Source organism: Lygodium microphyllum, chromosome 18 (assembly GCF_053477565.2).
Source record: "Lygodium microphyllum isolate KBCC chromosome 18, Lygodium_microphyllum_v1.1.10, whole genome shotgun sequence".
Classification (NCBI taxonomy): Eukaryota; Viridiplantae; Streptophyta; class Polypodiopsida; order Schizaeales; family Lygodiaceae; genus Lygodium; species Lygodium microphyllum.
Window position 1 is genome coordinate 10,396,823 of NC_141152.1, and position 27,709 is coordinate 10,424,531.

General features: G+C 44.2%; 1 protein-coding gene and 1 non-coding gene across 4 annotated transcripts in view; both read right to left on the reverse strand.

Moving 5' to 3' along the window:
* LOC148020576 (Sec14p-like phosphatidylinositol transfer family protein) overlaps positions 1–27,709 on the reverse strand; it is a 70,917-nt gene that overhangs the window by 40,407 nt on the left and 2,801 nt on the right. For all 3 annotated transcript variants that reach the window (XM_087698356.1, XM_087698355.1, XM_087698354.1), the window contains 3 exons: positions 27,603–27,662; positions 17,096–17,191; positions 16,876–16,977 (listed from right to left, as the gene is read on the reverse strand). In XM_087698356.1, the coding sequence (XP_087554482.1) occupies positions 16,876–16,977; positions 17,096–17,191; positions 27,603–27,662 (258 nt within the window). The remainder of the gene's footprint in view (positions 1–16,875; positions 16,978–17,095; positions 17,192–27,602; positions 27,663–27,709) is intronic.
* Positions 16,169–16,271, reverse strand: LOC148020577 (U6 spliceosomal RNA). The gene has a single exon (XR_015694791.1). It is a non-coding gene; the product is annotated as a U6 spliceosomal RNA (small nuclear RNA).

Here is a 27,709-nt window from a genome sequence, read left to right on the forward strand (position 1 = left end):
TGCCTGGCGACTGACTGCTGTTCATCTGCACTACTGGCATACAGCATGCCACGCCAGCAAACTGCTGCGTTTGCAGACTCCAACTGCCGCCTGACAGTTTTCTCTCTCATGTTTGCAGTCGTTGCAATCTTTCTCTCTTCTGCAGGCTGTCCTGCCTGCATTTTCAGTGTTTCTCTCTCTTGCAGGCTCCGTTTTTAGTCTTTCTCTCTCCTATAGGCTGTCCTACCTACGTTTTTGGTCTTTCTCCTGCATGCTCCGTTTTTAGTCTTTCTCTCTCCTCACTGTTGTCTGCATCAAATCCAGCTTTTCACTGCAGCATTTGCTGGTGTTCAACATCCGGAGACTACCTTGCTGCGATTTGGGATCCGTTCGGAGTACGACACACTCTCCAGCTCATTACCCCTGCCCTAATCCTAGAGATACAGGAGTTCGAGGTTCAGTATTCATTCACTGCATAGTGTGTTTGCTGCATGAGCATCGTATTATTAGAAGTCATATCATTTCATTTATTCACTATGTTCATTGTCTCTGAGTTACTCTAACCCTAACCCTAACTGTGTTCTTTTTATCAGTCTGTGCTTTGTTATATGGTTTCTTTTTATGTTTCTGTGTTAAGGTATTTTTTCGAGGAGACGCCGATACTCAGCCAACTTGACTTTCAAGTCATCTCGGTCAGTGATTTTGAAAAGCTGAAGCTCATGGTCAAGATTAATACGACGGGTCCTATCTCGAGCCGCATAGCGGTCAATCAAGTGTGCCCATCGCTCTCAAAATGCTGAAGTTGAGAATGAAACTCTAGCAATAAGCCCTGCATCAACTCGACAATAGTGGAGGCATTCCTAGCCTTCCATGAGCGGACGACCTCGTATGGAACAAATGCGGGATCGGGTTGGGGTTCCAACCCCTGCACTAGATCCCATAGGTTCTGTGAATCAAGAACATGTCTCATCAAATTCGACCAAGTAGTAAAGTTTGACCCGTTAAAATGAGTCTTGTCATTAAATGCATTCTTGGCAGAAGATGAGCTAGAACCATGAGGTGTCGAGTGGGTGGAGTAAGATGATGCTGGGAAAGATGGTGGAGGTGAGAGTGTCTGATAAGAGTAAGAAGGAGGGGGAAGAGGTGGGTAGGCAGAAGTAGGCTGCGAGTGTCCAATGAGTGCCGATTGATGCAGAGGCACTGAAACATGAATGTTTCCATAAGGTGCCGATATAGGTGGAGGCACTAGGACACAGTAGCCTTGTCCAAAGTAAGGTTGGGACACAGTATTATGACCAGAAGGTCCACTAGGCAATGCCATGGAGGCAACTGATCCACAGTTGGGAGAGACTGAGTGGGATACCCAGGCTGCAATGATCCCGAAAGCGTGTATGAGGTAGGTGGAACACCACCCAGCTGAGGGAAGGATGAGGTCCTAAAGGATGTGTCTATATTTCCATAACCCCTCGGAGTGATGTGCGGTGCAACAAAAGGTGTCTCAAATGGAAATGTAAATGGTGTAAATAGAAGTGGTGAAGCAGCGGAAGAATGTGGTGGGATGGATGGGTTTTGAAAATGAGGTGTATGAGATGCAGATTCTTTTTGTTTATTTTTATCATTTAAAGACTGAAAATGAAACTGTGAAGATGATGATACACCACGTAATAAAGTGAAAGGAACACCAAATTCAATCTGATTATATGAAATAGACGAAAAAGAAGAAAGGACAGAAGAAGAGTTACCTGGCTTTTTCTTATAATCCCCGTGACATGTATTAACATACAAGAATCCATCCTCTAGAGGACCTTTTCTATAGTCAACAAACTGGACTCTTTCTTCCACATGATCTCTACCAGTATATTGCAAAATAGAAGAGATAAAAGAAAAAGGCACAAAAGACGAATCAAAAGTACCTTGCACCGGAGAGGACAGAAGAGTCTGAAAAAATGAAACATACTCCGGATCTTGCTCTCCAAGAGGGAGGCCCATCCCTGATGAAGGTCTCGACGGCCCTACAACATCATCAGACTTACGCGCAACATCTGAAGTGTGAATCCATGCATACCTTCATTTAGAAGCTTTTCTTAAAGGGCAATCCTTCGGTCAAGCTCCTCCATCTTCTTTTGTCGATAGGCTATGATCAGTTTATATTCCTCAGAGGTCAGCTTGTCTATCTTTTCTTCCATGTCCTCAGATGTTTCTCCCACCATATTGGAACTTTGTGGAACAAGCTGATCGGCCCACTCTCGCTCGGTTCTCAGCATAGGCTGATCTGGAGACTGAATTGGTATTGATGTGTTCAAAGTCATTTGAACCTACTGTTGTTCTTGCTTCTTGCGAAGAGCTTTAAAATCAAAGGCCTAGGTTTATCAGAGAGTACCAGGCTCTGATACCATGTATAGAAAAAATACCCTAGCACAGAAACATAAACAAAAACCGTACGACAAAGCACAGACTGATAAAAAGAACACAGTTAGGGTTAGGGTTAGAGTAACTCAGAGACAATGAACACAGTGAATAAATGAAATGATATGACTACTAATACTATGATGCTCATGCAGCAAACACACTATGCAGTGAATGAATACTGAACCTCGAACTCCTGTATCTCTAGGATCATGGCAAGGGTAATGAGCTGGAGAGTGTGTCGTACTTCGAACGGATCCCGAATCGCAGTAAGGTAGCGTCCGGATATCGAACACCAGCAAACGCAGCAGTGAGAAGCTGGATCTAATGCAGACAGCAATGAGGAGAGAGAAAGACTAAAAGCACAGCCTGCAGGAGAGAGAAATACTAAAAACGCAGGCAAGACAGCATATAGAAAGAGAAAGACTAAAATCGGAGCCTGCATGAGAGAGAAATACTGAAAATGCAGGCAACACAACCTATAGGAGCGAGAAAGACTGCAACGACTGCAGATAGGAGAGAGAAAACTGTCAGGGCGACAGCTGGAGCTTGCAAACGCAACAGTTTGCTGGCATGGCAAACTGTACGACAGCAATGCAGATGAACAGCAGTTAGTCGCCAGGTAGAAACAGCAGCAATCAGCATGTGGAGGGCTGGAAACAGGCGCCAGACTCTAGGAAACAGTGATGGACAGCAAGGGCTGAGATGTCCTCCGTGACTGGGGTGTGGGCAGCAAGCTAGTAAAACCTGAAACCTGCAAAAACGAGATTGTAAAAGAGTAGAGGGCTGGCTGCCAATTTATAGAAAATTAGAGTTCTAGATCCTCTCCCACTTAACTTTCTCGATCCGCTCCCCGTTTTAGAGTTTTGGCTAAAATAAGCCTAAAATAAGCATGTTTTGGGGTTGTTTAAGTGGCTAAGTGCATTTCTTAGCACAACATCTGCATATTAGCCATTCTCTCTCTCTCTCTCTCTCTCTCTCTCTCTCTCTCTCTTATTGGAGCTCCAATGGCCCAAAGTAGCATCGTTATGGGATCGAAGCCAATCCCAACCACGTCCACCTCTCTAGAGAGTAGTTACAAACCCTTTTTAGTATAGCTAATCCCCGGCCACTACCATCTTAGACACTACATCTCCTATTAACAGGCGCCATCAAGGGACATCATCAGGTGGCATCACAATAGACAGAGCTACAGTGTTATGGAGAGCACAACGCCCTAGGGTACCTACTCGACAACATTGGCATGCTCATATGCAACACATTCACGCCACGATTGCTCGCTAAAGACGAAGATTACCACGCCGACTCAATGAGAGACAGCTGACAAAGTTTTGGTGGATTCCATAGATTGAGAGGGAGATACTGTCAAAAGATGACGTACCAGTGAAACAGTCGGGTTTGCAAGAAGAAACACGGAGTGAACTCAGCAAATATTGAGAAGAGAAGATAAGAGAGAAGAAACTCTGATGAATGGAATGATGAAGTTCTGAATCATGGAGTCAATGTGATACAAGGGATAAGGGTGCCATAGCACAAGGAAGATGATGAAAACAACCATGAACCATAAACTGCAATGTCCTCCCAAAGGGGTGTAATGGTAGTGGAGAGGCTAGAGAGAAGAGGTGATGGACTAAATGAATCAGCCGTAAGGAATGAATCAGAGAGTGGCCTATAAATAGGCACAGTCAATCTAGGGTAGCACCCCTTTTTGGGACTGCAAACCCTAAACGCAAAAACACAAAAACACAAAAACGAAAACTGGGGGTGAAGGGTAAAGGATTTCTCAACACCCCCTATCAAGCCCAAAAAGGGAAACAAGAGAAAAGCGAGATGGAGATGCAACACTACATGCTGAAGAATGCCCATGCAATAGGTGCCGCTTGGACTGTATCTCTCGCGGAAAAATTATTCACTTGCCCAAGCGCCCTAGTACAAAGATGATGAAAGCATGCAATGCATAGGAGAAATGTCAGACTTTGTGGGGTGCCGAGAACCTATAAGGATATGCACGTACTCGATCTCAGGAGGTGGCTCCATGCTGACCAACAAACGAAGAAGAACCAACCTGTAATCTGAGAATACCACTTGAAAGGAGACCTTTAAAGATAGTCAGGAGACTCCATGAGCTGTAGAACCTGAAACTCAACCTCAAGAGAGAAGCCACTAGCTCCGTGACTCCATGCTGGAAGAAATACAAAGGCCTAGTCACCAAGTTGCCGCTGAAGATCCAAGGGCCCCAATCTAGGTAGATCCTCTAGATCCTGGTTATAAGTAGAGGAAATGACTGCTCAAAGGAGAGTCACTCCTCGTAAGTGAAAGGTGATGGTGTGTGAAGAACTTCATGGCACATAGGGTCCCTTTCTGAATCGGAAGGAGGAGAAGTAGGAGCCCCCTCTGAAGCTGAAGAAAAACTGGAAGCCCCCTCTAAGGGTGAAGTAAGAAAATCCCTCTCTAAATCCTAGTCTAAGAGAGAGGGAATCCAACCACTCATGGCTCACGGATTGCGAAGCATTTGATGACGAAGGAAATGCCATCGGTCCTGCTGAAGAAGATATCTGGGGCTCGGAAGAAGGAGAACCGGAAAGCACCCAAAAGTGGCCTCTCGAACCTGAGTGGAAGAGAATGGGGAAGAAGAAGGCTTAAGATGAGCCAAGGGTGGGGAACAGTCGCCGGATCTCAAGGGAGTGGACTATGGAGGAGATGTGGGCTAGGAAAGCCACTGTACCTAGAAGTGGGTGGAGAAAACCTCCACGCAATGGGGTGGTCTCCAAGAGGGCTTATCACCTCGTAAGGTCTTAGAGCCTCCATGTGCTCAAAAGTTTAGTACACGTCGGGTGCAGCTTATTGCCTTGAGCATAATACTCTGATAGCCGATGCAGAACGATATTTGTGGCCCAAAAAGGAGTGCCTAATGAAAGACGCATATACTCCGGAGGAGTGGGGAGCAAAGATCGATGTTGACAGTCTTCAGTAGGATGATTGTTCGTGCCACAGTAGTAGCACCCAGTAGGACAATCTGTCAGTGGAGACACCATGATACCAGTGTGGCAAACTGGAGAAGGGAGGGTCGGAGGGAGAAAAGAGATATCTCCTAATGTGCAGCAAAAATGATAGAGAAATCAAATGCTAATGCCGAACCCGCCACCGGTCTTTGTCTTCTCTGATGATGAAGAGGATCTTTGTGGGCAAACATAGCCAAGGAAAGTTGGATCTGATGCAAACGACAATGCAAGAGAGAGAAAGACAAAAAACAGAGACTGCAAGAGAGAAAATCTACTGCGACGGGCTGAGGAGAGAAAATCTACTACAACAGGTTGAGAGAAAAACAGCAGCGACAACAAGGAGAAGAGAGAAAACTGAGCAGCCACGTTACAGAGAATAGCCGCCAGCAGCAGGGAGGAGCCGCCAGCAATAGAGAACAACTGCTGGCAGTCTAGCTGAGCCGCCAACAGCAGGGAGTGGAGGCAGCAGCAACAGCAGCCTTGAACGCAGGCTAGAAACCAGCAAACACACAAGGGAGTAGCCACCAGTTAGCATGTTGATGTAGTAGAAGAAAAAGAGAAGTGGATGTTGAACCTACATCGGTCTTTGCCTTCACTGGAGTAGAGAATCTTTGCCACTGTTTCAGCAGGTCCAGCTTTGATAACATGTCAAAAGATGATGTACCAGCAAGATAGTAGGGTTTGCGAGGAGGAACATGGAGTGAACTCGGCAAACATGGAGAAGAGAAGAGAAGAGAGAAGAAACTCTCATGAATGGAATGATGAAGTTCTGAATCATGGAGTAAATGTGATGCAAGGGAATAAGGGTATCGTAGCACAAGGAAGATAATGAAGACAGCCGCGAACCACAAACCGCAATGTTCTCCTGAAGGGGTGTGAGGGTAGTGGAGAGGCTAGAGAGAAGCGGTGCCGGACTGAATGAATCAGCCGTAAGGAATAAATGAGAGAGTGACCTATAAATAGACACAATCAGTCTAGGGTAGTGCCCCTTTTTGGGGCTGCAAACTCTGAACGCAAAATGCAAAAACACAAACTACGGATGAAGGGTTTCTCAACAGATACTCTATACTCTTTCTTTATTTTTCATTTCTCATTTCAATTTATCATATAGATAGAGTAGCATTGTTACGAGATTAGAGCCAATCTCAGCCACGTCCACCCCTCCAAAGAGTAGTTACAGACTTTTTCATTATAGCTCATCCCCCAGCCACTGCCACCTTAGACACTATATCTCCTACTGACAAGCACTATCGAGGGACATTATCAAGTGGCATCACAAGAGCTACAACGTTATGCAGAGCATGATGCCCTGGGTACCTACTCGGCAATGTAGGCATGCTCATATGTGACACATTCGTGCCATGATTGCTCGCTACAGACAAAGATTATCAAGCTGACTCAATCGGAGATAGCTAGCAAGTAAAGTTTTGGCGGATTCCATAGACCGACATGGAGATACTCTATACTCTTTCCTTATTTTTCATTTCTCATTTCAGTTTATCAATATAGATGGAGTAAGATCAGAGCCAATCCTAGCCACGTCCACCCCTCGAGAGAGTACTTGCAGACTTTTTCAGTATAGCTAACCCCCCAACCACTACCACCTTAGACACTATATCTCCTACTGACAAGCGCCATCAAGGGACATCTTCAAGTGGCATCATAATAGACAGAGCTACAACGTTATGCAGAGCACAATGCCCTAGGGTACCTGCTCAGCAACGTAGGCATACTCATATGCAACACATTCATGCCGCGACTGCTCGCTACAAACAAAGATTACCAAGCTGACTCGGTTGGAGATAGCTGGCAAAGTTTTGGTGGATTCCATAGATTGAGAGGGAGATACTCTATACTCTTTCCTTATTTTTCATTTTTCATTTCAATTCATCACATAGATCTAGACATAATTTTGTTTTTCTTCTCTGATGAGAGATGATGATACTACTTGTATTGGCTATGGTCTCATAGGCCATCTTGGCCTACTAGAGACATCTGTGTGTGTGTGTGTTGCTCAACTCAATCTGCGCAGAGTTTGTGCCCTGGTTCAGGCCTCAGCCTGCAAGTCTGTTTCTATTCACTCACAAGGAATCCACCCTGCTGCAAAGCACTGCGTGGACTGCAGTTGCAGCCATGCCTTCATAGCTCCAGCCTGTTCTCACAACTTGCCTAAGTAAAATAGGGCTGTGCAAACCCTGACTGAGTAGCGCGATAATCTATCTGTTTTATGCCTCCTGTCTGCTGTGTACTAACTGTCTGCACAGGTTAAAGAACCCTGCCCTTGTCTGCGTACTGAACAGCTCGCCTGGCCGTGTAAGTATGAACCTGGGCCTGATTCACTGCTGCTGTGTCACTCCACAACAATCCTGTCGCGCGATATCTGCCTGTAACGGGGTTCTCTCTCTCTCTCTCTCTCTCTCTCTCTCTCTCTCTCTCTCTCTCTCTCTCTCTGAAACCAACCTTCCTTCTCAGATAGGGTGATAAATAACCTAATTAAGTGCTACAGCAATTAACAAATTCACAAAACTAAAATGCACACTTTACCATACAATCTTGGATATTGGACAACCTGTTGGCCTCAAAATTAGCACCCGTTGCGATATTTCTTTAACTTTTATTGCAAATGGATGAAGTACAATTGAGATCCTCTAACCTCCTCGGCTAATCCAAGTGTCTCTTGCTGCCAAAACTGATTGGCAAGCCTCCAAACCAATTTGCTCCTTGGTTTGCTTGGGGATTGGCCTTCACCCTACTCCTTAGAAGACAAACTCAGCCCCAAATCTAATAATGGCTGGCTGGCCTCTTGAATGTCCTTGAAATTTCTTCGATTTCAGCTGTTGGAATTCAAGTCCTAGGCGGCTGTCAAAACCCTAATTTCTACTGTAAATTAGGGTTTATAGCAGAGATTGATTGAAATCTCCTCTTATGGCTCAAACTACTGAAAAACGTTGAGATAATTTGAGAGATGGCTAGGGGATGAGAGAGAATGCTATAGAGAGAAATTTCAAAGGTTCATCACGAGAAACGCTAAAAAGCGTCTGCTGCCCTGCTCAAACAGACATAGAAGCAACATGTCATCTACAGCTTAGGACCACCAGAAAAACTACTACCCCTCCTACACTGCTCGAAAATGTTGAGATAACTTGAGAGATGGCTAGGGGATGAGAGAGAATGCTGTGGAGAGAGAAATTTCAGAGTTTCATTGTGAGAAATGCTAAAAAGCTACTGTTGGTCTGCTCAAACCACGATGAAAGCTATCACCTATTACACCTTAGGACCACCAAAAAGACTATTGTTCCCTCCTGTACATTGTCATGTGCACCAAAAGGCTTAGGCTATCACTTGCTCTTGGAGGGCTCCAAACTACTGTGACATACTATAGGAGTAATCCCTGGTGGCTGCAAATCACATTATCAACCTCTCCTTGCTCTCTAACAACCTCCTCTCTCACAATGGCTAGAATAGGCTTCCACCGACCCCCTAAAAACGTTTTTCCCACTTGCATAGGCTACTTTTGCCAAGTGGCAACCTTCTAATCCAATTTTTCAATATTATCAAACTTATTAAATTAACTTTTAGAATATTATTCTTTAAAGTTAATTTAATAATTATTCTAGTACACAAAAATTAATCTCAGCAACCAAAAATTAACTTCGCTAGGCCAATTTGTCTTCCAAAGTATCCCTAAGCAGTTATCAGCCCTTAGACCGACATTAATTAATTAATTAATGCCTAATTTGCAAGGGGGTAAGAGAGCAATGAGAGCGTTGCAAGGAAGCTGGAGGGCTTGAGGGACTTGGTTTCCAAGGTGAGGGTGGCGGTATCAACACGCAATGCACTCGGCTCAACACCGTGGGGTGAGGGACTGGCACAAGAGGCTCATACCACTCATCCACACTCCTCTTGAAGAACTCGACGTCCTTGTCGAGTCCCCAAAAACCATAACTCAAAGCCCAAGGGGCGGCTATATGAGGACTCCAAAATTCGAGGATCGTAGCACGCCTCACTATCAAGATGGTCATTGTCTACCCACTAGACTTTTTTACTTCAAAACTTCGGGGGTCTTTGCCGACTCGCTATCGAGCTAGCCAAGGTCTACCCGCTAGATACCATGCCCACCATTGACTCAATTACAAGTGTGGAACATGGTCTTTTTAGACTACAATTAAGGTACCACCCACTAACTCAATTTACAACTATGGAGTGACCCGGGTATACTGACTAGAAAGAAAGACTTTATTGTGCACTTCAATCCGTCCACCTGCTAACCATATTTACAAGCATAGAGTGGAGGATAACCCGACTAAGACAAGTCGTGCGCACTTGCTCTTACACATGGTCTTGGTAGTACGAGTGCACAAAAGCTGCTAGTGGACTGAGGCAAGGTGAGAATCTCAACGGGAAGCATGCCACACTGAGAAGGAAAGGGCCCAAGAAGTGGCACCTTGCAAGTGATGGCCCTATTTGGCCAAACCTGTCAATCCGCGATCAAGGTAGGATAGAGCATTTGACCACATTGAAGTGGCCGCATCTCCCCACCTGCGTGAAGTATCATTTGACCACCGCGGGGTAGCCGCATGCCTCACCATCCAAGAGGTGCGCTTTGAGGATGCATCTCCCCTTGAAAAGAATTGGGCCTTAGTTGCCCTAATCTTCATGTTGGCATGAGCTTGTTGTCTTCTGAAGGGGAGGCCATACCGCCGTCTTACAAAGGTGACATGTCTCCATGCATGGAAGGCGCAATCCTAGCACGTCGCACCATCCGTCTTCTTTTGCTTGGACCTTCAAGGGATGGGAGCACTTGGAACAAGAACGCCAAGGAACACGCGGTGCTGCCGCATGTCGCCTTACACATCGCAAGAGATACATTTCTCTCACGTCAAGCACCCTTCCTCGCATTGAAGCACACCTAGACACCAAAAGGTGATGACAGAGTCTCTCCTGCATAGACTAGATACGCAGAGCACCCACACAAAGCATGGCAACTTGACGGGTTGTTGCATCAAATCGCCCACCTACAATGCAAGGGTCATCTTCCCTGCGGTTAAAACCATTGGGCATCTATCACCCAAATATAGCCTTACCACGCACAAGTTAGCCAAGCAGCCCTTAGGTAGATTCTTCCATGTTGTGCCTACATGTATGTTGAGACCCTTGAAGGTTGGATCGAGCATTAGGGCACAGAATTCTTTGAGATCGATCAAACGCATAGCATCGAATCACCTCACTTGCATGGCACAAGCCATAACTTGCGTTGTGACCACTTTGACTTGGCCCTCAACGGCCGCATAATACATGAAGGCATAGGAGGTTGAGTGTGGACTGGCATTGTGCCCCAACACAAGCCTTCCCACATCTCTTTGGGACCTTGACATGTCTGAATTTGCCTTAGGGGCGCATGCGTGAGCTAAGTCTTCACACCTAGCTCATTTTAATCTTTCTCACTCAGTGATGAGCTACATCCATCATGAGTGACCTAGAGGGTAAAGCCTCCTTGGAACCAACTTGGTTTGATCATATAGCCAACCTACTACATTGATCTTGCCAAGAAGATTATACCCTTATGGTCCAGAGGCCGGAATGGGCTTGAACACACAAGTAGGCCTTTCAAGCAAAGGGACCTCCTTGAAATTCACCTTCATGGTGAGTATGGACTCTACGCCAACATGTAACTCAGCCATTTGAAATCCATTCACGAAGATCCAATCACCGTGATCGGTCCACACGAGAGGCACCCCAACAATTGCCTCTGCTTTGCTATGTGAGGGCTCGATCCCCTCTAAATCAGTCAATATAGCACAAGGGTTATCTCCTCATCGCAGTCATAGGAGTGGATGGTCACTTGCTAAGCAAATGTCACCTGCTTTCTCCTAATCATGGACTCGAATTGAGGCTTGGGAGTCGACATGGGAGTCTCATCCTTTCCCTCAAGACAGGAAGTTGTGTTCTCAAGTTTCACCCACTTTGTACTTGGGCCTTCATCTTTTTCGTCGTCTTGGAGCTCAACGTGGCTTCTTCTGTCCTTTCTACTACAAGGGTTGTTGCTTTTTCTCCTAACACAAGGAGATTGCTTGATGTCCATCATTTGCATGGGAGGTGGTTGTTTCTTTAGTCTTGTGGCTCCACGAGTCTTCCGTTGCGTAACTCTGAAGTCTTGGAGCATGAGGGTTGGCCATTTCTTTAGGCTCCTGGCTCAAGGAGTTCTTCATCCTTCTGATATGCATTGGGGGCTCAAGGTGGGTGGCCGTTTGTTTATCCTCCTGGCACAAGGAGCATGCCTGATATCCTTCATTGGCATGGGGGTTGCCCGTTTCTTTATTATCCCGACGCAAGGAGTCTTCTCGGGTGCAAGCATCATGAAAGGTGGCTGTTCGTTTATCTTCCCAGCTCAAGGAGTCTTCTCGAGCCTCAGCATGAAAGTTGGCCATTCATTTATTCTCCAGGCTCAAGGAGTCTTCTAAGGTGACCGCTTCGGGGTAGGGCGTTTGTTTACCCTCCCGGCTCAAGGAGACTCATTCCCCCTCCACGTCATGAGTAAGAGTTGTTTTAACATAGACCTCGTAACCATGTCCTCGGCCTTCGCTTGAAAGTTGGGGCGAGAGGGTGGCATCGCCATAGATGTGGTCACAAGAGTTTCAACCCAACTTTGTGCCATAAGGGGGGTCCCTTCATGCAAGCTCGTACCCAACTCCGTGCAGCATGCAAACCAGTTTATTCTATTGAGCTTGGGCCTCAACCCAATGTAGCTTAACCATGGCCCTTGTGGCCTTCTTCAAAAATGTTGGGGCTCTTGGCCCCTCTTCATCGTCACTTGACTCCATAGAGTCGCCAATGTAGTCACTAAAGAAGTCGTCACTCGAGCTCGAACCCGGCTGAGTGCGACGAGGGATAGCACACTATGTTGATGGGAAGTCAAGGTCAACGTAATCACCTCTTTTTGAGATGGACGTGGCAAGTTTATCTTCTTAGTCACTGAACTCAGCATGGCGCCGGCCACAATCTCTACACTATAGTTCCTTGCAATCCCTTGCTTGAGGGCGCTTTCATAGTCCAAGGTATCCCAGTCTCCCACTTCAATGAGTTGGTTGCATCATTCCTCTATTTTTGCATTTGAATCTTTCAGGTTAGCTCGATTCCATGCAAGGTCACTATGGACTTGCTCGATGCACCGGTCCAATTCCAACAACATAGTACCAAGGGGCTTTTCAGTGCCTTTGAGCAGATCCACCTTGGTTTGCCATATTTCCCTTCTTTCAGATAATGTTATGTAATCAACTAGGAGCTGCCTCTTTTTGGCATACATTCACGATTTCTTCTTTGAGCATGGCAACTTTAGACTTTCGCACAAGGGCCATTTTCCTTAGACCAAGCTCACCCTCCCGAGGGCTCGCGCGCACTTGCCGAGGAGTTTGCTCCGATACTAAGTATGATAAACCCGCCATGGATCCATCTTGAGGCAAGGGTGACCCGCCCCATGGAACCCCCCTCATGGAGTATTACCCACCACTTAGCAAACCCACAAGTACGCGAAACCGTAACACAACACGACACAAGTAAACACCAAGTGATCCGGGGCTAAAAAACAAGGGCTCCTCTTGAGGACCGAGATTATATTGCAAGGAACCAAGAGAGCAATGAGAGCATTACAAGGAAGCCGAAGGGCTTTAGGGACTTTGTTTCACAGGTGAGAGTGGCTACATCAACACATGACGCACTTGGCTCAATATCGTGGGGTGAGGGACTGGCACAAGAGGCTCATATCCCTCATAATCTATTGGTAAAACAATATTAAATCTTTACCAACAAGCATATGAAAACTTTACGTCTAACTTTACTTGCCTCAAAACCTCCACTAGGATGTAGGCCTTTCTTCCCATTAAGCATTACAATGCTTTATACTTTCACATCATTGTAATTCCAGCTTAACTAATATACAGCACTGCATCCAGTTGACTGGTCTCTCATGTGTACTTGACATGATAGGAGCACCACATACATTTTCTCATACATTGCATGCATTACTAGCAACATTTTTCCTCATGACCAACACTATATGGAAAATTCGCATGACCACCATTAATACCACAAGTCCTAAACATAGTGCGATGCATATATCATTGCCAAACTTGCCACTTTGTGCCCCAACATCATGCCAATATTATTATATATAGAGTTATGCATATCGCCAACCATACCTGAATACATAGAGCCTTGCACACCACGCATTGGTTGTTGCATATGGTAAGGAGTTGTGTCATACATCCCCGTGTGCAATCCCCATCAACTAAATACAATTTTAGCACTAAAGCAAAGCTTCTAACCTTCAATCAGGTACCTTGGGCCCTCTAATTCAAGGAAATTGATGGTATCCTAGCAACTAAACCATGAAACCAACCTTTCTTCTCAAATAGGGTGGTAAATAACCTAATTAAGCACTTAATTACAACAATTAATAAATTCACAAAATTAACATCCACACTTTACCATACAATCATAGATATTGAACTGCTTGTTGGCCCCAAGGCAGGTTCCCCTTGCGGTTTTTCTTTAACTTTTATTGCAAACGGATGAAGTACAACTGAGATCCTTTAACCTCCTCTGCTATCCAAGTGCCTCTTGCTCTTAAAACTACCAACAAGCCTCCAAACCAATTTGCCCCTTGGTTTGCTTGGGGATTGGTTTTCACCTTGCTCCTTGAAAGACAAATTCAGCCCCAAATATAATATTGGCTTGCTGGCCTCTTAAATCTCCCTGAAATTCCTCAATTTCAACTGCTCGAATTCAAATCCTAGGTCCTCAATTCTAAGCACACATCCCAAGGCAACTATCAAAGCCCTCATTTCTACTGTAAATTAGGGTTTATAGTACTCTTCCTCTAATGGCTCAAACTGTTGAAAAATGTTGAGATAACTTGAGAGATGGCTAGGGGATGATAGTGAACGTTGTAGAGAGAAATTTCAAAGTTTCATCACAAGAAACGCTGAAAAGCTACCACTACCCTACTCAAACAGCCATGGAAGCAGTCACCTACAACTTAGGACCACCAGAAAGACTGTTGCCCCCTTCTATATGCTGTCACCTATACCAAAAGGACCTTGGGCCACTATCACCTTCTCCTGGAGGGCTCCAAACTGCTATCACATACTACAGGACTAATCCCTAGTGGATACAAATCACATGGCTAGAATAGACTTCCATCAGCCCCTAAAAGCATTTTTTCCACTTGCACGTGCAAGTTTTGCAAGGTAGCAACCTTCTAATCTCATTTTGCAACATTATCCAGCTTATTAAATTACTTTTTAAAATATTATTTTTAAATATTAATTTAATAATTATTCTAATGCTCAAAATCTTAATTTCACCAATCAAATATTAAATTGACTAGACCAATTTGTCTTCCAAGTATCCCTAAGCAATTATTAGCTCTTAGATCGGTATTAATTAATTGATTAATGCCTAGTCTCTAATGTCAACACCGATATTAGTGGCCAATAAATTGGTCTAGGCCAAAATTTGACACCAAGTACCACCTAGTACTTGTCAAGCATAACTTATTACAACTTTTACCTTTGGCACCACAACTGATATCTCGGAATCCTACGTCCCACACTGTGAAATAATTGACTTGCACCTCACATGTGTAAGTCACATTAGCACATTTAATTAACTTTTAATCAAATCTCAAGCAAAGTAATAAAATTTTATGTCCTCATCTCTGTGTGTGTGTGTGTGTGCGCATGCGCGCTTAAATTGAATGAAAATATTTACATTAGGCGCCAGCCATTAAAAAACCATGAAAATCCTAACAATCACAAGTCAAGCCAAAAGACTTCTCTCTTCTTCTTCTTTTTGTAATATAATTTTATAAAATATAAAAAAGTAGTATAAGATTACAAAAATACAAGATGCAAGATGGCTCTACGCCATCGTACATAAACTCTCTTTTAGTCAGATAACTAAATGAGCACAAAAGTCACAACAAAAAAGCAGCAAAGATTGTCATATGCCATGGGACCAAGTCCGCCCTCGAAAGGAGTTCAATGTGTTGAATAAGGTCCAACAGTCAATATAGGAGACCTTTCAACTTGGCAAGGTGAGTTTGCATCCCAACGTGGAATCAAAAACAAAAGCATTCTAGGTTGTCTAATTGTGACAACAGTCCCAAAAACCAAGGAATGGAAACAGAATCCTCATATGTGGTTGTGCTGAAGAAGGGTATTTGCAAAGACCCAATCGAAGAAGAGTAGTGGCGTGCCAACCACATCCCAAGAAAAATTTAGGCAACAAGGACCATATTTTCCGTCCCAAAGCACACAAAAGAAAACAATGGCGAGAAGATTCTACAATGGTGAGGTAGAAAAAATAGGAGCCATTGGAGATGCGGCATTTTGACTACCGAAGTAAGAGGCAGCCCACCAAAAACTCTCTTCTCACTCTGTGTGTGCACGCACGCACTCAATGTGCCAAGGTCAACACCTCATACTCTAAATTATACCGATTGTGTTAGCACAACATTCAAATTGTATTCTAAATGGGTAATGTATAAAAGCATGCTTCAATGATGTAACTCTATTCTAGTTTGCATTGTGAAAGACTCCAAACACTCATGGCTACCTGAAGGTAGTAGACCTATAATGATGCTCTCACTCGCCCCCTTTTTTTCATACTAGGTAATTGTATTAATCATGGAAAAAAGTACAAGATGCAGGATGGCTCTAGGCCATCGTGCATAAACTTGCTTTACAGAACATCAGATAACTAAAGAGTACAAATCTCTCTCTCTCTCTGTGGACCATTTCTCGATTTGTGCGTGTCATCCTTGCGCAGGGGCCATGCTAATCTTCTCTGTATCGTTCCAATTTTATCAGATGTCTCCGAAGAGACCTCTCTCTCTCTCTCTCTCTCTCTCTCTCTCTCTCTCTCAATGTGCCAAGGTCAACAGCTCATGCTATAAATTATTTCAATTGTGTTGGCACAACATTCAAAAGGTTTTAGGATTCAAGTTGTATTCTAAATTGGTCATGTATAAAAGCATTGCTTCAAGGATGCAGCTGTGTTCTTGCTTGCATTGTGTAGGACCAGGATCTACTGTACACTCTATCATCTCTTGCTTTTTCTTTCACACCCTTGCATATGCTTCAAGTATAGCCTCCATCAATTTTTACACCAGTCCTTGGGACTACTACAAAGTGAAGCTGCCAGAATCAAGTAGCATTTTGTGCTTGACTATGGCAGAATCAAGAAATAATATGCATAGTACAAATAAATGAGAGCTACCTTACTGCAAAAGTAAAGTCTTTCTGTACCGTGTTTGAGAGAGCCATTTGCATTACAAGATTGCATGCAGCTCAATGACAACTAGCATGTGCTACTACAATGGATGAACATCTCCCACATGTCTTTGAGAAAACCATTTTCATTCATGTATCTTCCAAGGAGTATTAACTATTTAATGAATATCAATCTTCTCTTAGTTCAGGTCATATACCTTCCAACATGCTGAAAAAATGTAAGGAGCATTGACTATGTAATAAATGTCAGTCTTCTCAGGGTAGTTCAGGTCATCAACGGTTGAGATGATTGTCAGTATCTGCACATAAGGAACCAAGACAAACCCTTCAGTTATGCAAGAGCACAAAAATCTGGCATTCCCAACAAATTTTACACAAATCAAAATTTTACACCACTGTAACCATTGAAAAGTATACCTTCATACGATTCAAAGCAGATAGCTTGAGTTGTGTCATGTCTAGTATTTTTAGACAAGTTCCAACATAGTCGCCCATCCTCTTGCTTGATTCTGGCTGAGGTTAAAAATATAATGAACACAATCAACAAAGCTTACTAGATCTGAATTAGCAATGCACAACAGCCCAAACCGAGTTCACAATTAAACTGAATGGTCTGCATATTAAAAATCCACAAATGGTCTACATATACGTAGTCGTGTCCAAGCATGCCTTATATATGTTACCTACTAGGTAAAAGGTTACAAGAATCATAACATTTATGTGGATTCAAATTTATGCACTGTTATCTTACAATCTGTATGCACACCAACAGGGTATAATGACTCCAAAAGGCATATGTGAGACCAATTTCATGTAGTGATCTGTTAAGATAAACACCACGAAGGAAGGAAAGATGATGCCCATCAAAGATATTTCCATAAAAAAGGTATGAATCCCACCCGACCCCAAGCTCATCATTCAACCCTGAAACTGCAACTATCATGTGAAAGCTGCAATTCATGGGCTCAGTTCAGCATAACAGAAATCAAAAAGCAGAAAGAACACAAGGGAGCTAGAATGCTCCTGCTCAAAGGCATCAACACCAGATTGGCCCAATCTCTAGCACCCGTTATGGTAGTTCTCTAATTTACCTGTAAGAGCTTTGATACAATAGATAACAGCTAAGCTGTCCCAAATCTGAAAACTTAGGTCGACAAGCCTGGCAACAATCATTCTTGATCTCGACTAGAAGTGGCCATTCACTCTTCCATGAGATTTAGAGAGCCTAGACTACCATTTTCCACCCAAAATCTGCAGCAAAGTCTTTTCTGAATCCTTCTTCTCTATGTCCTCTCTCTTGCTACCAATCTCTGCACTCACCAGGAACTAGACTAGGATCAAAGACAACATCTCAAAACCATGCTATCAGTAAACCTGCAATCTCCAATGCAGAGACGACAGCCCTTGAACATGCAACAAATGCCCAAAAGGGTAGCATGATTTCTACTAGTCAAGATCTCCCTATTCAGAAGATGGCAGCAAACAGCCATAAGCCAGCTTAAAACTGCAGGATTTGTGCCCTCTCCTGCCAATCATGTCAAAAATGGCCAGCAGCAACAAAAACATCAGCTTTTTCTGTGTCAGGAAAATCATTAACTTTTCTTTTACCAAAAAGTTACTTCAGTAAATGCAGGTTTTGCTACTAGTTTAAAAACCGAAAATTTGCTTCCCAACTTTGCCAGGTCAGCAATTCCACACCATCGCATCCCATACTGCACCATCATACCCCATCAGCATGTTGGAATATGGCTGTGTTTCTTGTCAAATGAAACAACTTAAAATGCTCTTTACAACCATGAAATTCTTATCCCAAACTTCTGACTTGGTAGAAGATTTCTAGCTTTCACTGATGTCTTCCACATTGTTCACTTATGCACATCGCACACTTACTCTCTCACCCCTTCACCCTGATGCATACAGCTTAGGGTTTACACACAAAATCAGTGGCACACTTAATTGATTGTTTGCAAAAGTTACTCAAAGCCCTAACAAGTCATGACAGACAAAGTTATAGATTTTTTTCTATGCATAGAGTAGCAATGAAACAAGGAACACAAATGGTAATCTTCACAAAATGGGAACAATGGTCAAGAAATGTAGAGTTGGAGCAAAAACACCATGTGATACACACACATAAATATGTGCGGGCAGTGGGCACTGGTGCATCCTTTTTTCGATAAAACAAATGTGTGAGGAAATCACCTCTAAGAATCTGATGTCATAGCATCATGAGTGAGAAGCCAAGGGCTGACAATGTACAAATCAACACAACAAACAAAGAATAGTCAAAGAGTGGAACGAATAATAAGAAAAAGTGGCCCCTCCAAATATTAGCTCAGAGAGCGGGCACCAACTGTTGTGGGTGTTTGGGGGTGTATGTGTCTTACCTCTGTGAAAAGAAAAACAATAAACTAAATGAATGAATGAATCATGCAGTGCTCCACTATCTGCAACGTAGTCGGCACTGAGGCAGAGGCTCAATGCAAAGGGGGAAGAGAAACCCTGATAGGCCACTGCCTCTCAAGGAGTGAGCTAAAGGGGGGCTGACAAAGTCAGTAATGACATCATGAACAATAGGAAGATTGTTTTATACTTGTACAGATCCCCAATGGAGCAACCAACCAAGCTCACGTGCCAAAAAGCCTCAGTACCTTTGAGTTTTAGGATTCTGACCAGTGCACAGCAGCAAAATCCAGATGTCTGGAGGTAGATGGCAGCATGGCAACCCACAAAATTTGTGCTTGACAGCAGCACTAGTGTAGCCTCTACATGGGTGATATGCAGCTGTCTGGAGAGGAAAAAGGGTGCTGTCCTACATTTGACAGCAACAGCAGCTGCATTTTCAGTTTAGACAGCCAAAACGCAACAATCTGAGGTATTGTGAAGCACAGGGTCTGTCGTGGATGCCTAGCAGGTTCAGACAACAGCATCAACAACAATCATGAAGGCAACAAAAGCAGCACTTACCTCTTGATGAGGTTGCGGAGAGGTGCAATCGTGGGCTGCACACAGTTGGGCTCAAGGTTAAGGAATGGCAATGCAGGTTGGAGAATAAGGGCACTTGGATGATGAAGATCACGGATGGAGAAACCACACCCCTTTCAGAGCCATAGAGTGTATTAATAGGATTTTATTTAGGGTTTGTGTTTTGTGTTTTGGGACTGCACAATAGTCAAGTCTTGACATAAAAATAAAACCATGATTTGAGAGTTAATTTGAAGCCTAATTTATTATAGCTTAACACCCCTCTTAGGGAACCAATAGAGGGGAAAGCAAGATTCTCCCCCTCATTTTCTTTTTTCTTTTGTTTTGTCCCAAAATCTCCCACCCCAAAGGGACCAATGCATTATACTAAGGGTGCCAAAATAGAATGCCATATGTCTTACCAAGATTGCAACGGCAATAGTTCTCATCTTTTGGGTTTCTTACCAAGATTGCAACGGCAATGGTTCTCATCTTTTGGGTTTCTTACCCAAATTTTTCATCCCAAAGAGACCAAGGCATCAAGCTTGAGAATATTCCTAAGCCCTTTCATAACCTCAACAGCATTCGGTACTATTCTTTTGTTTTTATTTTGAAGGTGAATTTTATAGCTTGTCACCTATGAGACACTATGTCCTAATTTGCACAACTCAACAGAAAATGACAGAACCCAAAAAGGCAAAAGAGAACCTCAAATTTTAATTACAACAGTTAAATAGAGATCTTTACAAGTATGGCTCCAAGAGCCCAAGCTTGAACCAGCACACTTCACTTCAAATCCACAAAGCCGCCTCACTATCCTATCCAAACAACTCTTCAACACCGACACTGCTCGTCCTCAATCACTTCAACCATGATCAGCCATGAACACTCCTAGTCACCCAATCTCATGAAACTCCAGCTTGCAAGCAAGGCATCTCTTCACAACTCGTATTGAGAAACCCTTCACCCGCAGTTTGCGTTTTTGCATTTCTGCGTTTTGTGTTTAGGGTTTGCAGCCCCAATAAGGGGCACCACCCTAGACTGTTTGTGCCTATTTATAGGCCACTCTCTCATTCATTCCTTATGGCTGGTCCTTCAATCCGTCACTCCCACTCTCTTCGTCAGCCTTCTAACACTCTCTCTCTTCCATCATCTCTCGCTCTCTCCTCTCCAACCACCATCTCCACACTCTCCTGGCGCCAGCCTTCATCTCCAATTGGCTGCGTTTATGGTGGCAATGTGCTCCTCTTCAACTGGCGTCCATCCTCCATTGTTGGCGACAGCATCTTCTGAGCTCCTACACCTTGTGTTTGGAGTCCACGCTCTCTTGGTATCAACATCCACCCTATATGGCATCATCCTCCACCCTTCTGGCAGCTCCACCTTGCATTTGGATGCCAGGGAAGTTCCTCACCATCTAGCATCTCTCTCTAGCAAGCATCACCTTCATCAGAGGCAGTTGCACCTTCATTTGGTTCCTGGCTATTTCCCACCCTTCTGGCATCACTCCACAGCTGGCGTTTCACTCCCAAAGGCTGTCTTCATTTGCGTTTTCAGCATTTGGCTCATTAATCACCACCTGGTGCCACTCCAACAACTGGCGTCACCTCATCAAGCTTGTGTTTGCAGACGGAGGCTTCAGCCCAACTATCTCCTTGCTCGTAGGTACCACTCTTCATCCTTGCGTTTGTAGATTCAGAGGCTCCTCATCCTTTGATGGCAATCTCCCTACTTTAGGCGATACCTCCTCATCCTGTGCTTGCAGACTCCGCTTCTTCGGCAATCTTCGTGCACTCCAAGGCTTCCTTTGTGCTACGACATCCTTGTATCAGATTCACTTCATTAGCATGATTCATCTTTCATCATCTTCTGTGTTTCTTTTCTCTCTTAGTGTTTGCTATGCACACACTCTGTTTTCCCTCGCAAACCCTACTGTCTCTCTGGTCACTTAATCATTTTGGCATGGTATCAGAGCCAGAGGTGCTCAAAGAGCCACAAAGATCCTCCTCATCAAAGAAGACAAAGACCAATGGCGGGTTTGGCATCAACATTTGATTTCTCTATCATTTCCACTGCGCATTGGGAGATATCCATTTTCTCCCTCCCACCCTCCCTTCTCCAGTTTGCCACACCAATATCATGGCGTCTCCACTAACATATTGCCCTTCCAGTGGGTGCCACTGCTGCAGCACGAACGGTCATCCCACCGAAGATTGTCAACATCGACCTTTGCTCCCCACCCCTCCGGAGTATATGCGTCTTCCCCCAAGCACTCCTTGTACCACCTCTTCTTTCTGGGCCACAAAGATCATTCTGCATCGGCTATCAAAGTATTATACTCAAGGCAATAAGCCGCAACCAACACGCACTAAGTCCTTTCGAGCACACGGAGGCTCTAAGACCTTACAAGGCGATAAGCCCTCCTGGAGACCACCCACTGTGTGGAGGCTTCCCCCACCTACTTCTAGGTATAGTGGCTTCCACGGCCCACATCTCCTCCACAATCCACTCTCCTAAGAACCCGCAATTGTTCCCCACCCTTGGCTCATCCTAAGCCTCCTTTTTCTCCACCCTCTTCCACTCAGGTTTGAGAGGCCACTTCTGGGTGCTTTCCGGCTTCTTTTTCTTTTGAGCCCCAGATACCTTTTTCGACATGACCAACGACACTTCGTCATCTGATGCTTCGCAGTCCGTGAGCCATGAGTGGTTGGATTCCCTTTCTCTCTTAGACTCGGATTCAAAGGGGAATTTTCTTACTTCACCCTCAAAAGGGGGCTTCCAATTCTTCTTCGGCTTTAGAGGGGGCTTCTACTTCTACTCCTTCCCATTCAGAGAGGGACCCTATGTGCCATGAAGTTCTTCACACACCACCACTTTTCATTATTGAGGAGTGGCTCTCCTTTGAGCAGTCCTATCCTCTACTCATACCCAAGATCTAGAGGACCTACCTAGATACGGGCCCTTGGATCTTCAGCAGCAACTTGGTGACTAGGCCTTTGTATTCCTTCCAATATGGAGTCATAGAGCTAGTGACTTCTCTCCCGAGTTTGAGTTTCGGATTCTACAGCTCATCGAGTCTCCTGACTATCTTCAAAGGTCTCCTTTCAAGTGGTATTCTCATCTTCCAAGGTGGATCTTCTTTGTCCCTTGGTCAGCATGGAGCCACCTCCCGAGATCGAGTACGAGCATATCCTTATGGTTCTCGACACCACACAAAGTCCGACATTCCTCCTGTGCATTGTATGTTTTCATCATCTTTGTACTAGGGCGCTTGGGCAAGTGAACAATTTCACCACAAGGGGCATTATCCAAGTGGCACCTGTTGCATGCGCATTCTTCAGCATGTAGCATTGCATCTCCACCTCACTCCTCTTGTTCCCCTTTTTGGACCTGAGAGGGGGTGTTGAGAAACCCTTCACCCGCAGTTTACGTTTTTGTGTTTCTACATTTTGCGTTTAGGATTTGCAACCCCAAAAAGGGGCACCACCCTAGACTAACTGTGCCTATTTATAGGCCACTCATTCATTCCTTATGGCTAATCCTTCAGTCTATCACTCCCACTCTCTTCATCATTCCTCTCACACTCTCTCTCTTTCATCATCTCTCTCTCCTCTCCTATCACCATCTTCACACTCTCCTAGTGCCAACCTTCATCTCTAGTTGGCTACATTTATGGTGGCAATGTGCTCCTCTTCAACCAATGTCCATCCTCCATTGTTGGCGACAATATCTTCTGTGCTCCTACACCTTGCATTTGGAGTCCACACTCTTGGTGTCAGCATCCATCCTATCCGGCGTCATCCTCCACCCTTCTGGTGGCTCCACCTTCTTGCATTTGGCTGTCAGGGAGGTTCCTCACCATCTAGCGTCTCTCCCCAGCACGCATCACCTTCATCAGAGGCAGTTACACCTTGCGTTTGGTTCCTGGCTGTTTCGCACCCTTCTGGCATCACTCCACAGCTGGCGTTTCACTCCCAGAGGCTGTCTTCATCTACGTTTTCAGCATCTGGCTCATCCTCACTACCTGGCATCACTCCAACAGTTGGTGTCACCTCATCATGCTTGCATTCGTAGATGGAGGCTTCATCGGCTATCTCCGTGCTTGTAGGTACCACTCTTCGTCCCTATGTTTGTAGATTCAGAGGCTCCTCACCCTTCGACGGCAGTCTTCCTACTCCAGGCGACACTTCCTCATCCTGCGTTTGCAAACTCAAAGGCTTCTTTGGCAGTCTTCTTGCACTCCAAGGCTTCCTTTGTGCTACAACACCCTTGTATCAAATTTACTTCATCAGCATGATTCATCTTTCATCATCTTCTACGTTTCTTTTCTCTCTCAGTGTTTGCCATACACACTGTGTTTTCCCTCACAAACCCTATTGTCTCTCTGGTCACTTAGTCATTTTGACAACTCCTTGCCATAGCACAAACAAAAGGAGAAGATTCGTACTTGCTATTCTGTTGAACTTCACAATCAACTTCACAACCACCTTGCCTTCAATCACCAGCAATCCGCTTTTATTCAGCTTTGGAAACATGCAACCTAATACTTCAACAAAGTTGCTATGCAATATTAAATTTTGCCAACTCTTTTTTAAAGAAAGAAGCAACCGTGTCATCTAAAAGTTTCTTGACCAAACAATCATCATCATCTAAAAGCCGCCATGTCATCTTTAATGACTTTTTGCCAAATCTTTTTTAAAGAAAGAAGCAACCATGTCATCTAAAAGTTTCTTGACCAAAAAATCATCATCATCTAAAAGCTGCCATGTCATCTTTAATGACTATTTTGATTATGCTCCACATATTCCCCAAGCAAAGTGTTTGCTAATTTGTCACCCAAGTATTCCTAAGCACTTATTAGCCCCTAAACTAGGATTAATTAATTTATTAATGCATATTCCTTAAAGTCACCACTAACATTAATGGCTAATAAAATGATCTAGGCCAAAATCTATCACCAAGTACCACCTAGTACCTATCAAGTACAACTTGTAACAACTTTTGCATTTGGCACCAAATGATATCTCGGGGTCCTTGGCCTAACATGATGCAATAATTAACTTGCACATCACATGTGCAAGCCGCATTTGCACATTTGAGTAACAACTCCATCAAATGCTAAGCAAAACATCAAATTTTCACTTCCTCGTGATAGTTGCCAACCTGTTGGTCACCATCACGACCATAATGCTGCTCAACCTGCTGCACCTGCATGTGTGGAGCTGTGTTTTCAGCATGCTAATCTGCATTTTGCTGATCGGATTATCCTCAAAATCAGGCTTCATCCAAAGGACTACGTTTCACTCCCTCTACTGTAGCCCACATCATCATTAGCCTTGGTGGACTGCTGCTGCTGTGTTTCAAGATCCATCACAACTCACAAGGATAAAAAACTCTAGGGGCGGTTCTTGCCATATCCGACACCGCTCTCAGCTCACCCCATCCCAATCCTTGAAACACAGAGGTTTGAGGCCCTTGATGTATCATATTCATCACTGACATTATCTATGATGTATCTGGCATGCTACAAATTGTGTTCCACAGTTATCATACTTTTTGTGTCTCTCTTTGTGTGCCCTAGCATTTCTTTGCATGGTGTTACAACTAAGTGCTCGCACTGACACATAAGCCCTCCAGCACATGTGAAAGCAAGAAGAGATGTCTCAGCCATCTTCATCAAGCAATTTCCCCAAACCCTATCATTGCGGTGTCGATATCCCCTTCCGTGGAAGCTCTAAGGGAATGGTATCCACAATCTCCTACCTAAACATAAGAACCTTCTCAAGTCAAAGGGATTCCTCCAATATCCAAATACCTTATCATAGAAGATGAATATGCAAAGATTCTGAGGTGGAGAGGGAAGAAAGTCAGACAAGGGTTGAGCCCTTATCACATAAGATGAATATGCAAAGATTCTGAGGTGGAGAGGGAAGAGAATCAGAGCCCTTATGCTCAAGATCCATCTCATCATACTCCTACCCCCTCAGCATATCATCCCAATGATTGTCTTTGCATCCTAGAGGAAGGTGCACAACCATCAACATATGCAGCTAGCAAGGATCTACAACTCCCAACCCAAAGAGGACACAATAGCCGGTCCTTTGTTAAATCCTACGATGTGCAAGTCATGGGTAAGCATCCATGATAACCTTGACCCATATGACTGATATGAGAGATAGATCAAAAGCAAGAAGACAAGGTACCCCTCTCACACTTGAAAATTTTAGAGATTTTGTTTTCGATGCATCACATAATTTACAAGTCCCACCCACTTCAAGCATTCGGTGGTGGAGGTGCACCAATAGTGGGGGTATGTCCCCTGGACCAAGCACCCATAGGGACTACACGCAAGTGTATCCATCTACAGCCAAAAATACATTCAATTACAAGACTCATCTAATGGATTAAATTTCACCACTTGCCAACTTGGTGTCACGAGACTTGTGTGACCTTCTTCAAGGGCTGGAATCCTAGCTAGACCCCCACTAGTCTCCCTATGAGGTAGTCCATCGTTGTCAAGCTCATGCTAGGTACACAGATCTTAAAGCTTCTCCTGCAGGAGGGTCTCGAGGAATGTCAACCGTGCCTGGATAATGATTGCAGGCCCTCTTTGCGATGGATTTTCTTGGCAAGACTAAACACTCTTCCTCAATCCTCCTTCATATACAGCTTGCCACGTGTGGTAGCACTTGCACAAGGATGCACGAAGCACAGATCCCAGACCTGTCAGGAGGAGCTTCATAGATAGCTGGTCATCTGAAATGGGTAGTTCAAGGATAGGATGGTCTGTTGCTTGGGTAGTGCAAGCATATTCCCTGCCTGTTCAGTCAGAGTTTGGAGGGACATTTACAGGACAGCAGATGAGGCAGTTCTGGAGCAAGCAGTGGGAAAGAGGAGAGAGCAGGGGCTCATACATGGGAGATCGATGTCAATGCATCTAGGCAGCAACTGGGCACCACATTCTCATTGCTGGGTGTCCCAGTACAGGTGACAAGTGCTCTTCAGCACCCCAATACACCTTAACATTTCAAGAGGGTAGTAGACTAGTGGTGTACAGAAAGCTGTAGGGTCTGGCCTTCCCTGACCTTCCATGGAGGAATATCTGTGTCATTGGGAAGCACCTACTACTTTACAGTTATTTGAAGTAGCATGAAATTATTTTCCTATCCCATCTTATCTAAAGAAAAGAAAACAAGAATCTCAGTTCACAATGGCATGTATACCAGTTGTCCTAAAAGCAAGATAAGGCAACATACTTGTCAAAAACATGTATACGGGAACAAACATCTCTCTCCTTGGGCATTTTTTTGAAGGTTTCCACTTTAAAATGGAATCCAGCTCTCAGCATTGATCTGCCATACATAACTCTCTCTCCAAATATGTTGGGAGCACATTTCCTCAGCTGTTGCATCATCCACTCTCTCCAAACAGTTTGAGAGCATTTCCTTAGTATTGAGGGGCAAAAAAAGTGCTTTTGATTGTGTGTGAATGTATTCCCCATTGACACCTTTGACTTCTTCCCATTCCCACCATTAGCTTTGAGGGGTCTTGTACCGGTTGTTCTTTCTTATGCTGCAACTGTAATATAGAAGCCCATGTATTTTCAGGTTAATCTTATGAATTAGCCACTGATTTTCTTTCAAAGGAGTTGTTAGATACTATACAAATCAATGTCTAAGCCAAACGACTTTAGGATAATGAGCGGATTTCCGTCAATCGAAGAAACATGAAAGTCAGACCCCAGAATAAGAAAAAGATACAGGAAAAATATAGAGAGAAGGAAAGAGGGAAGACAAAGAAGGTGATTTGTAGATCTAGACGATGCTGCAAATTATCAAAGTGAAACTCTCAGTTAATCACCCTTAACAGAATCTCTCCTCCTCCCTCTCCTTAAACTACACATGGTTTTAAGTAAGAGAACTGTGTTGTACAGCATCTAAGATTGACGGTTAAAACATACAAGAAGAACTCGATCCCGATACTCATTGATTTGAATGTGAGACTGCACATATTTGTCTACCTGCATAAATCAGAAACAACACTTCAGAGAGATTGTTGCATAAGCGT